The sequence below is a fragment of the Drosophila teissieri genome, chromosome 3R (assembly GCF_016746235.2).
Source record: "Drosophila teissieri strain GT53w chromosome 3R, Prin_Dtei_1.1, whole genome shotgun sequence".
Classification (NCBI taxonomy): Eukaryota; Metazoa; Arthropoda; class Insecta; order Diptera; family Drosophilidae; genus Drosophila; species Drosophila teissieri.
Genome location: NC_053032.1, coordinates 3,047,260 through 3,059,955, shown reverse-complemented (window position 1 = coordinate 3,059,955; position 12,696 = coordinate 3,047,260). Strand labels below are relative to the sequence as shown.

Genomic DNA, 12,696 nt, shown 5'->3' with positions numbered 1-12,696 from the left:
TTTTCCTAATGCCATCCTTGAGGGATTGGACATAATCCAGGCCATTTAAGAGTAATCCAGGAGCGAACCCGGATTATTCAAACGGCCAGATTGCCTAACATGATTTCCAAGGCGGGCGCCACCAACGGCGCCTTAAGCGGGGCCCACGCTGTACGGGAAGTATATTTCTAAGGTTCCTTGAAATTGAATACTTTGATATTCCGTTCCGCAGATCATAACCTTGGCGTGATACACTCCCATGAGTTCATTATTCCCAACGGCTCTGACTATCCTCGCTTTCAAGAACTTACGGACGAACTTGGCGTTAAAGGCTTTGCTGAAATCACTCACCACGAAGTTCCTCCGGAAGACTTCCTGTCCTGGCATTGCGTGCAGTGTGCGGGGTTTTGGACTTCCGGGCTTTAACCCGAAGTTCATCCTTCGCCTGCAGCCTTGCCATTTTATGGTCCTGTGGCTGAGTGGAGAGTATTCCGTATGGCCACCTTGATCTCCGGCAGATGCGAATTCACATATCTGTGATCCTTGTCCAAGAAGCTCCGGATTGCCGACACCACATTTCGATTTACCATCTCCGCTGCGTTGCGTTGGGGTGAGTATATCGGCGTCTTGATGTGTTGTATTCCGAACCCATCGACAATCTCCTCAAACGTCTTAGATGTGAACTGTTTACCATTGTCCGAATGTACCGTTTCAGGGACACCGAACGCGTAAAACACTTCGTTACCGAGGAAATCTACTACGCTTGCCGCCGTCGCATCCTTCATGACCTTCAGGAAAATATATTTCGAGAAATGGTCCACTACGATGAAAATCTATGCGTGACCACTCTTGGACCTCGGGTTTTTAGCCTTGGAAGTCTATGTAATGTTTCTAAAATGGACTTTCAGTTAATAATCTTCTTCCTATCCCTTGCATCCTGAAGTTTGGCGCGTTGGTTTCTTACACATCTAAAATCCTTGAACGAACTGCCTCACCTGGATGGTGAGCAAATCAGTTACTTCAAATGCGTCAGGAAATCGGGAACCAGGATTAGGTCATCCAGATAAACAACAACGTTGAGCTCCGCTGATATCACCCGGTCCATCAGCCGCACCAAGCGTTGCGCTGCGTGACAAAGCCCGAATGGCATCATCCGGAACTGATACAACAATCTCCCAGAACAGTGAACGCCGTGTTCTCCTAGCTCCCATCAACACTGGGTAGAGGGTATGCGTCCTTCTCCGTTAAAGCGTTTAGTTTGCGGGCATCCAGACAAACCCGGTATTCAATGGGTTGGACACTACCGTCTAGCGATTACTCCACGAACTCTTACATTCCTCAATGACTCCCAACGGCAGCATCTTGTCCACTTCATCCTCAACGACCTTCTGCTTCGCTGAAAACATGGGATTAGGTCGATCCTTGAAGACTCGGGCTCCTTCGACTAGCTCGATAGAATGTCTTTTCACGCTACCCACTCCTAGACCATCCCATTCAAAGGTAAGAAACTCACTCTTGACCCTTTCCAAGGCTTCCCTTTCCTGCGCAGACAGACTCAAGGATTCCGGCTCCTCCTTCGCTTCGTGAATCTTCGTCCATCTTCGTCCATCTTGATTAACAAAGATCGAGGTAAGTTGAACGAAGTAGTAATAAGAAAAATAAGCCTAATTTAGTTTTCAGTTTCAGCGCCAGGACTAGTAACAGTTGACGCCTTTTGAAGGAAAATGCGGCGGTCGACGCCTCGCGAAATAGCCAAGAATTGAGCTGGAGTCAAAGGATGGTGGATCGATATCCTGACTCCGAAATGCTTGGTGGATGGGAAGGTTTTCCAAATATGACCAAATTCCTAAGCGGTGAGGTTATGGCGGTCTTGCTCCAAGAAATATATTTTTTTGCCGACTTCCAAAGTAGTTTCTTACGGGAAACCTTTATGTTGATACCCCGGTTATTCTAGGGACAAATGCAGAAATAAATATCTTTACACGACACTAAATTATCTAACTCACTGTTTCTTAATTTCCCACACAGATATAGAAATTTAAGTTGCCCCAGCTGCAAATTGATAGCTCGTCTATTTTTTTTTTGTTTTTTTGTACTTTGCTTTTGAATCTTTGCTTGTTGAATCGTCTTGTATAAGAACTAACAACAAGTTTAAAAATCTTAACTATAAAAGTTCTGAACAGTTGTATTATTTTTCCAACTGTTCCATGATTAGACGGCCCTAAAAATGTCTTCGCAGGGTTGGTAGGTCCTTTCGCCGGAGATGTTTCGCGTTAGACCTCTCGCTAGGTGGTTGGGGTGCGAGTAAAGCTTACTATAGTATTTTTCCATAAGTTCCGTAATTGCATGGATATTTAAGTCACTTTGAATGTTTTCGTTCCGAACGTACCACTGTGCCCCAGTGATGGTTCTCAGAATCTTTGATTGCGCTCGCTGTATGATGTCAGTATTGCTGTTGCTGACATTGCCCCATAACTGGTGGCCATAGGTCCAGATAGGTTTCAATACAGAATGGTAGAGTAAGACCTTGTGATCTAGGCTGAGCGGAGAACCAGAGTTGATGAGGCAGTGTAAGCTGTTGGCTTTGAGTTTAAGTTGAGTTTTTTTTTGGCTTCAATGTGCCTGCGCTATGTAAGTCTTCTGTCAAGTTCTTATTTCCGTTGTTATACGATTCACCTGTTCAATGGTTGCGTGGCTTTCCCGAAATCAAAATTGATGGGCTGGGATTATGTTGTGTGTTCTCAGATGTAGATTAAGTCGGATCAGCAGGCATTTTTCGAATAGTTTCGAAATACATGAGAGTAGACTTATTGGTCTGTAAGATGAAGGGACTGTGTGGTCCTTACTAGGCTTTGGAATCATTATGATAATCGATCTCTTCCATCGTTGTGGAAAGTAACCATGTTTGGTGATGGCATTAAAGAGCTGGGTTATGTAGCGAACTGCAGAGTGTGGCAGCTCGATGATAATTTCCGGTGTTATAAGGTCGCAGCCGGAGGATTCTTTCGGGCTGAGATTGTCTTTGATTATTTTGATGACTTCTTTTGGACGAAACACAATTGGGGTGTGTTGCTGGTGGCAGTTTACGGGTGAGGACGGTAGCGCGAATGTGTTAGTAGCCTGGTTTGGCGTTAATACATTTTGTAGGTGTGAGGCAAATGTGGTGGCTCTGTCTGCATCACTACGGGCCCAGCCGCCTGCGGAATTCTTTATCGGCAAAACGGTTTCAGTCGGTGGGCGGAGAGTTAAGTGGGCTCTCCACAGTGACTTATGTTTTGTACCTGTTGGTGTGAGTTGCTCTATATATCGGCACTGATCGTCTTCCTTCTGTTGTTTCAGGGCGTTGGCCAGTTTCCTTGTGGCTGCTTTTAGCTTTTGTTTTGCTGTTGGGGATCTGGTAGATTACCATTCTCTGCGTAGGCGTCGTTTTACGTGGACGAGTTGATCGATTTGTACGCTGGTCTTATTCGAATTAATTGTAATGTTTGTTTTTTTTGGTGTTGCAGTAAGAGCTGCTGCAGTAAGAATGGATTGCAATGTACTCGAACAACTCTCTATATCAGATTCAGTATTGAGTTTTGGGTTTAGCTCAATGTGTGAACTTATATATTTTTTATACCTGAGCCAATTTGTTTTGTGTGAAGTCAATCTGTATGGTGGTTTCACGTTTTCTGCGTACCGGCGGAGGTGAATTAGTACAGGCGAGTGATCAGATGATAGATCTGGCAGACATTCAGCTTTAACCAAACTGCGGGAAGTATTTCTCGTAACTGCGAAGTCGATCAGGTCAGGCAGCTTATTGAGATCTGATGGCCAGTATGTAAGACTCCCAGGAGAAACATGGTCAAGTTTATTAGTGGCTTTTATTATAGTCTTATAAAGCTGTTTTCCTTTTGGATTCAAAAGTCGCGATCCCCAGTGACTATGTTTAGCGTTGTAGTCGCCTGCTGCAATGAAGTGTGGCCCTAGTGCTTGGTAGAAATCAAGCTCCACGCCATATTCCTAATCCTCTCCATAGGTCATTCGACCCATGGACATTGGACATAATCCAGGCCATTTAAGAGTAATCCCGAAGCGAACAGGGATTGCAAAACCAACCAAATATTTCGAGAAGCGCTACACGAAGTTTTAGCTTGGAGGGCGGTAGGAATCAACGCGGCACTGATGTAGTCAAGCATTTCGAACGGCGCCTTACGCGGGGCCCACGGTATACGGGAAGTACATTTGTAAGGTTTCTTGGCATTGAATAGTTTGTTATTACGTTCTGCAGATCACAATCTGATCTCCTTGGCGTTATACACTGCCCGCATGCGTCCTTGTAGGTCCGCCAGAAAGTACGCTTTATTCCCAACGGCCTTGACCACTTTCAAGAACTTACGGGCGAACTTGGCGTTGAAGGCTTTGCTGAAATCACTCAACACAAAGTTCCTCCGGAAGACTTCCTGTCCTGGCTTGGCGTGCAGTGTCAGAGCTCGTCGTAGCTCTAACGGCTCATGTCATAGGCGCTTTCGAGGTGTTTCTGGATTTTTACATGAATGATCCGAAGATTATCCTTCGCCTGCATCGCTGCCATTCGTCAATATTATTTTTACTAATTAAATTTTTAATAGCTAGTATGAGTCACGTAATCCTAAGCAGCTCCAACGGATAAGACCAAACGTGATTCTGTGTTATATTTCCCTGTCAGGCTAACTAAATTCTTGCGACCCAAATTTAGCGGCACCACGACAACAGCTTGGACTCGCGTTTGACTCCGGATTGATTTACAAAGATCGAGGTAAGTTGAACAAAGTATTAATAAGAAAAATAAGCCTAATTTAGTTTTCAATTTCAGCGCCAAGACTAGCAGTAGCAGTTGACGCCTTTTGAAGGAAAATGCGGCGGTCGACGTCTCGCGGAATAGCCAAGAATTGTGCTGGAGTCAAAGGAGGTTGTCCCGGAAGACTTCAAATCCAACGAACGTGGTTCTCCCCGCGTTCAGAAACTAGTATAAATTGAACGGACTCACCGGCGGTGAGTCCTGGTGGATGGGTTAGTTTTCCAAATATGGCCAAATTCCTAAGCGGCGACGTTATGGCGGTCATGCTCCAAGAAATACATTTTTTGGCTGACTTCCAATGTAGATTTTCACGGGGAACCTTTAATATGAGACCCCAAAATGATCTTACTCACTGTTTCTTAATTTCCCGCACAGATATAGTTAAGTTGCCCTAGCTACTTTATAGCTCATCGGTATGGCTACGATTGACTATGATTGGCATTTTATCATGCTCCACGCTATATTCCTAATCCTATCCTTGTGTCATTGGACATAATCCAGGCCATTTAAGAGTAATCCCAGAGCGAACCGGGATTATTCAAACGGCCAGAATACTTAACAGGATCTCCAAAGAGGGGCGCCACCAAAACCATCGCCCTATCGTGATATACTTATCGATAAGATTATTCTATAGTGTGTCAGATTTTGTTGGAGCCTTACCCTCAGTTCAACATCTAATTTTACGCTGACTGTCTACCAGCCAAAGAAAATACCACAGAACAGTTAAATATTTTAATTCATGGGCAGATCCTGCACATGTTATAACATGTTCATAGTTATATACATTTTTTTAAAAACATTAGAATTACTCAACCATTAGAAACCAGTTACTCACATAATGGAAAGATATTTTAAAATTAGGTTGGAAATTGTTAAAAAATTGAATTGCGGGCAACGTTCTGATTTGCATAGAATATGCGTCACTACAATCTACTACTTTTCAACGAATCGACTTTAGCCTTTTCCTCTATACGTCACGGAAACAATTTACCCTTTTGCTGTCTCGTGGTAGATGGAGGTTTAGGATGGGGAACAACTCAGCTAGAAGTTGTATAGTAAATATAACTTTCAAAGCACGCGGTAATCCAACATAACTACAAGCATTTTCATTAAATATTTATTGGTTTAAAAATATTGTGTTATTTATTGATCAATTCTTTTATCAAATATTATAAACCACTGTGGACGCCAGAACACGTAGTGATGAAGCGCACTAAAAATTTGCTGTTGTCCGATAACGAGCGACAACCAACCTAAAGATAATCGAATAGACTTTGGGAAAATTATAATTATGTGTGTTGATATAGTTGGGGCTGTTGTTCAATTTATATTAATTATTTGTTACAAAAGTTTATATTCGAACCTTTGTATGAAACTTTGTCAAGAGGTATTTTGTTATCGCTAAATATTAATAATTTTGTTAATTATGTACTTTGAATAGTTTAAAAATACTATTTAATTAAAAATGGGCAGGTCTTGTACTTTTGTATTTTTTCAATTCGATTTTTTCAAAAGTTGCCAGTTTTGCTTGCTGACCAATTTATCGAGCGATTCTCGATTTTTGAACGCTTCAAACCTATAAATCTTCTGATCAAAAACCAGTTTCGCTGCTCACGTCGCTGTTGCCCTTTAAAGCAATAGTTTAAGAATAATTCATTTTGTAATACCAGATTCACATTGTAAAAATAACTGTAGCAATAGAAACTCCGTTGTATACCAATATTAACATTTTATTTTTACTTCCCACGCTCGAAATCGATTTCACTTCAAACAAACCTCTTATATAACTAGGGATTGCTCATTAATTTAAATACCTAATATATTTTCATTCACCCATTACAATATAATATTTAAAAGTTAAAAGCCGCCTAAACGCAACACCATTCAAAATATTTCATATGTATACAAAAACCCGTATTCGATTTCGGAAAAAAAACTTTTCTAGGCCTAAAAAATCCTTATACGGTTATATGAATTGAAAGAGAAACCTTTCTCCCAACGCCACATTGTAGCAATAGTCTGAACAGGTTATTATTAACGAAATCGATTTCACAAATATCGTACCTACACATCGAAAGCCTCGTTTCTTGTGTATTTTTTGCATTGTGATCTGGTATTTCAGATATTTGAGAGTTTAATTTAACATTCAACCAATATAATAATGAAAAAACCATGTTCATTATTATTTCTATAAATAAAAAAGCACCGTGAACGATTCCAATTAAACGCATATATTTCGCTCATGATCCCTTTCTAATCCAAACAAAGCGAAGATAATTTTATTGTGATTTTCCAAATATTTTGATATTCTATTAGAAGTCATTTTTTTAATAAGCAAATTAGGTATGTAAGATTTTATATTCATGGAGCAATAAACTTCGTACAAATTTTTCAGTTTTATTTAGCTTTTACAAAAGTGGCTGCCCTCGTTCTTACACAAAAGCAAACCAGTCCTAATATAAAACAGTTGCACCTGAGTTGTAGATAGGGTAGTTCATAATTGAACAGAGACTTATTTGACACAGATGCAGGACATTCGTAATATTACCCTTGTCAACAATTCCGGCAACAACCATGATTCGTCTCTGGCCAACTCTAAAATGCCGCGCAACTTTAAACTGCTAGCTGATCCACAGTTGGTTAAATGTGGTACCAGACTCTATCGTTACGATGGTTTAATGCCAGGAGACCCGGCTTATCCAACAATAACTCCCAGGGATCCACGGAATCCACTTATTCGCATACGCGCCAGGGCTGTTGAACCACTTATGCTTCTTATTCCGAGGTAACCATTACTTTAATTTAAAAATTTCATCTAATTACCCAGACCCTACCCATAGGTTTGTCATCGATTCCGACTACGTGGGCCAACCACCTGCAGTCGAAGTTACAATAGTGAACCTAAATGATAACATCGACAAGCAGTTTCTTGCTAGCATGCTGGACAAGTGTGGAACATCTGATGAAATAAATATTTACCATCATCCCATCACAAACAAACACATGGGCATTGCTCGTATAGTGTTTGATAGTACGAAGGGAGCGAGACAATTCGTTGAAAAATACAATCAAAAGTCTGTAATGGGAAAGGTAAGCTTTAGCTTGGAAGCTTATGGCGTTTTCTAATTTATTTATGTCTTTAAGATCTTGGATGTGTTTTGCGACCCTTTTGGTGCCACATTAAAAAAAGCTATTGAGAGTCTTACAAATCCAGTCGCTGCAAAACCATTAATAGATACCAAAGAAACGTTAAAATGGACATTTCAGCATTCGGCTTTGGAAGACACCGAACTCATCCACGGATATCTTGAAAAAAACGGCGAACACGTAAATGATATCTACACCACTTTTAAAACCAATCCTACTGCAGACCGCAGTAGAGATCGAAACTGGAATCGCGACAAGGAAAGGGAAAGAGATCGTCATTTTAAGGACCGCAGTCGACACACGCCAGAGCGAAGTTATGACCGTGATCGTGGAATGCGTGAAAATGTTGGCACTTCAGTAAGAAGTAAACGTAGTTTTTATCGACGCCGTTCTAAAGATATATCTCCGGAGGATTCTCGGGATATATTGATCACGACAAGAGAAAGAGGTAGAGATTCAGATTCACGGCCTCGCGATTATTGTCGTTCTAGGGAGCGAGAGTCGTTTCGAGACCGTAAAAGATCTCGCGACAAAAGCCGAGACCAGCCCAGGGAAAAGAGAGAACATCGTTTTAACACATCTAAAGATCGAGAGTATCGCGGAAGAGATCGCGACCGATCTGCTGAAATCGATCGAAGGGATCGCGAAAGTCTTAAGTATTGTAATCGCTATTCATTGCATGAATATATTGAAACTGATGGTAGACGCTCATCGAATACAATAACTAGTTACTATTCCGGTTCCAGTTTGCCTAGCGCGAGCCATGGCTTCAGTAGCTGTTCTTACCCTTCAATTGAAAATATTCAGAAATGGTCTAATCATAGAGGTTGGACTGCGCCTCAGCCTGACTTTCAGCCAGTACAACCACCCCCGCCGCCACCAGAAGAGATTGAAAACTGGGATGAAGAGGAACACCATAAAAATTGTATTACGTCAACTGCGCATTATGGCTGCGCAAATATTCAACCGCCAGTGCCGTCAAACGTTAATTACATGGCTAAATTAAAATCAGTTACACAATTGAATTCCGATCAGGGGAACGTAGATTTAGATACTCGAATAGCCTTAATATTTAAAGGAAAAACGTTTGGAAATGCACCACCTTTTCTTCAAATGGATAGTAGCGATTCAGAAACAGATAAATGCAAACCTGATGTTTTTTCAGATGTTAATTCCGATTCAAACAACTCGGAGCACAAAAAAAAGTCAAGTGACAAAAATGAAGCAAGTGATATATCAAGTGATGAAGAAATACTAGGTAAAAAGGACAAATCGAAAACCAGTTTAACAAGTGAAAAAGAAGTAAATGATGACAATATGTCTTTATCGAGCTTATCGTCCCATGAGGATCCTATTCAGACTAAAGAAGAAGGTGCAGAGAAACCTATTATGTCACCTTACATGTATTCTCATTCAAATCAAAATCCTTTTTATTACCATGCAACAGGCTATGGGCACTATCTATCCGGTATCCCGTCGGAATCTACAACTCGTTTTTTTTCAAATGGCGCTTACATGCAGTCTGATTATTTAAAAGCCGTTGCTTCATTTAATTTTGATTCTTTTTCTAAGCCATACAACTACCATGAAAGTGCTCTATCAGATCCGAATGATGGGATACGCAAAAAAGTAAAAAAAGTAATTGGTTATATTGTCGAGGAGCTAAAACAGATTTTAAAAAGGGACGTTAATAAGCGTATGATTGAGATAACTGCATTTAAACATTTTGAGACCTGGTGGGACGAGCATACAATAAAAGCTCGTTCAAAGCCGCTATCCGAAATAGCAGACTCCACTGTCAATACACCCTTAAATTTGATTAAAGATACTTCCTATAAGGAAAAGAATGCTGACATTAGTCTTCTTAATAATTCCCAAAGGGAAGTCGTAGATTTTCAATCCTTCTCAAGTATAGGCTTACGGGCGGCAATGCCCAAGCTGCCATCATTTCGGCGTATAAGAAAACATCCTAGCCCTATACCAAACAAAGGAAATTTTTTGGAAAGAGATTTAAGTGACCAAGAGGAAATGGTGCAACGTTCAGATTCTGAAAAGGAGGATTCTAATGTGGGAATCTCCGATACTGCACGTTCAAACATAAAGGGTCCAGACCCAATTCCAGAGTCAGATACTAAATCGCGAATATCTGATCTAATTTTAAAAAGAAAGGGAAGTGCCGAAAGTTTCTTTTCATCTTCGTCTTCTTCCGCTTCTTGTGAAGCTGAGTATGAAGCCAGCGATTGTGTCGAAAAGGCAAGGACTACTGAAGAAGATAGTCCTAAAGGATATGGTCAAAGAAATAGGAATCTGCGGAAAAAAAGTTTTAGAAACAAAAACAGAGTGGGTACAAGGAATAAAATTTTGAAAAGTATTGATTCGGGCTCAGATGAAAACAAGAAAGAGAACGTAACAAGGCATACAAAGAAAAATAATATTTATTCCGATACAGATGAAGATAATGATAGAACGTTGTTTACTGCTCTACAAGAAAAAAATATTTCCACTATTCTATCTGATCTCGAAGAAATAAGTAAAGATAGTTGCTTCGGATTGGACGAAAACGTGATTAAGACCACATTTTTAACAAAGATACCAAACACGCCAAAAATGAATGAATGTAGGCGCTCTCTTACCCCTGTTCCACCTCCGGGGTACAATGAAGAAGAAATTAAAAAAATTGATGACTGTAAACAAAAGTCAGGATTTGATTATGATAGAATTTACAGCGACTCCGAGGAGGAGAAAGAATATCAGGAAAGGAGAAAAAGAAATACTGAGTACATGGCTCAAATTGAACGAGAATTTTTAGAGGAACAAGAGAAGAGGATTGAAAAGTCTTTGGATAGAAACCTACAATCCCCTAATACCATGGAACATAGCGATAACACCCCAAGAAATAAAAATGACGAAACTCGAGAAATATTTAATTCCCAAATAAAACCATGCTTTGAAGGTGCAAGTAATGATGAAATTACTGCAGTCAATGTAAAAAATATTGAGAAAAATCTAGATGAATTTGTCTTACAGAGTGATGTTCTTTCAAACGGTTGTAACAAACTGTATCCAAATTTAAAAGATAAAACCAAAGGAACTCAATCGCCAGTGTATTCTGACGGCGGTTCCAGTCAAGCGTCACAGGCCAGCCAGGTTGCGCTAGAGCATTGTTATTCGTTGCCGCCTCACGCACAATCAGTTTCTTTGTGCGATTTTCCATCTGGCCAGTTGAATGAGACTAAAAACATTTTAAAACGAGAACCAGAGAACATTGCAATTGTTAACCAAATGACGAGGACCGGTCCAGGCAGACCTCGCAAAGATCCAAGTCGTACTCAAAAGAAGAAGAAAGATTCGGTCCCAAGGATGCCAAATGTAAAAAACAAAATGACACCAAATAGAGATGCGTGGGCCGAATTGGCACGAAGAACTGCAAGTTTTGTTCCATATGATATGTATAAAACTCGTGATCAGAATGAAGAAATGGTTATTTTGTACACTTTTTTAACAAAAGGCATTGATGCAGAAGATATAAACTTTATAAAAATGAGTTATTTGGACCATTTGCATAAGGAGCCGTATGCGTGAGTGTTATTAGTTATTATATATTATAGAATTTAATGAGCATTTATTTTCTAGTATGTTTTTAAATAATACTCACTGGGTGGACCACTGCACAACTGACCGAGCTTTTTGGCCACCGCCTCCAAAAAAACGAAGAAAAGATGATGAACTGATGCGCCATAAGACTGGATCTGCGCGAACTGAAGGATTTTACAAATTAGATGTTCGAGAAAAAGCTAAGCACAAGTACCATCACGCTAAAGCCAATACAGAAGATTCCCTTAATGAAGATCGGAGCGATGAACCTACAGCACTTACAAACCACCATCACAATAAATTAATTTCCAAAATGCAAGGAATTTCCCGCGAAGCTCGCTCAAACCAGCGAAGGCTCTTGACAGCCTTTGGTTCTATGGGTGAGTCTGAGCTCTTAAAATTTAATCAGCTAAAGTTTCGGAAGAAACAGCTTAAGTTTGCCAAATCTGCGATACATGATTGGGGATTATTTGCAATGGAGCCCATAGCTGCAGATGAAATGGTTATTGAATATGTTGGTCAGATGATTCGACCTGTAGTTGCTGATCTAAGAGAAACAAAGTACGAAGCGATTGGAATTGGTAGTTCCTATTTGTTTCGAATCGATATGGAAACTATAATCGATGCAACTAAATGTGGAAACTTAGCTCGATTTATAAATCACAGTTGCAATGTAAGTATAGCTGGCTTTTCTGACATGTGTTACTAACATACAATTTTGATTTTCAGCCGAATTGCTACGCTAAGGTTATTACTATTGAATCTGAAAAGAAAATAGTTATATATTCAAAGCAACCCATTGGTATCAACGAGGAAATAACGTACGACTATAAATTTCCATTGGAAGAAGAAAAAATACCGTGCCTGTGCGGCGCCCAAGGATGTCGAGGCACACTTAACTAATACTTATTTACAACTATGAATGAATTATTTTAGAGCTCATACATTTAATTTGTTTATAAAATCCAAAGTGGGGTATATGTAAGTACATATAGTATTTTTTTTTATAACTTGCAGAAAAGTTTTGTTTAAAAAAAACAATGGTTTTAAATTAATATAATTGCATCACGTCAATGAACAACAAAGTAGCAAGATATGAGCAAAAGAAAAAGTGTAAATTTCTTTTTATATCCATTAAAAGCTAATACTTAATATAG

General features: G+C 39.9%; 1 protein-coding gene across 2 annotated transcripts; it reads left to right on the top strand.

Moving 5' to 3' along the window:
• The first annotated feature begins 6,919 nt into the window (after window positions 1-6,919).
• LOC122619595 (histone-lysine N-methyltransferase SETD1) lies at window positions 6,920-12,679 on the top strand. 2 transcript variants are annotated; one of them, XM_043796618.1, is made up of 6 exons: window positions 6,920-7,141; window positions 7,204-7,583; window positions 7,639-7,888; window positions 7,943-11,523; window positions 11,579-12,212; window positions 12,269-12,679. In XM_043796618.1, exons 2-6 carry the CDS (start codon window positions 7,324-7,326, stop codon window positions 12,440-12,442), a joined length of 4,899 nt encoding a protein of 1,632 aa, XP_043652553.1. In that variant the 5' UTR covers window positions 6,920-7,141; window positions 7,204-7,323; the 3' UTR covers window positions 12,443-12,679. The 2 variants fall into 2 exon arrangements, with proteins under 2 accessions (XP_043652553.1, XP_043652552.1); XM_043796617.1 differs by having other exon boundaries at window positions 6,920-7,583.
• The last annotated feature ends 17 nt before the right edge of the window (window positions 12,680-12,696 follow it).

What these genes read in the sequence shown, in the direction of transcription:
- LOC122619595 (XM_043796618.1), top strand. Translation starts at nt 7,324, where the DNA reads ATGCAGGACATTCGTAATATTACCCTTGTCAACAATTCCGGCAACAAC. An exon ending in CTTATGCTTCTTATTCCGAG is followed by an intron (nt 7,584 to 7,638) that starts GTAACCATTACT and finishes CCCTACCCATAG; the next exon opens with GTTTGTCATCGATTCCGACT. An exon ending in TTGCATAAGGAGCCGTATGC is followed by an intron (nt 11,524 to 11,578) that starts GTGAGTGTTATT and finishes TTTATTTTCTAG; the next exon opens with TATGTTTTTAAATAATACTC.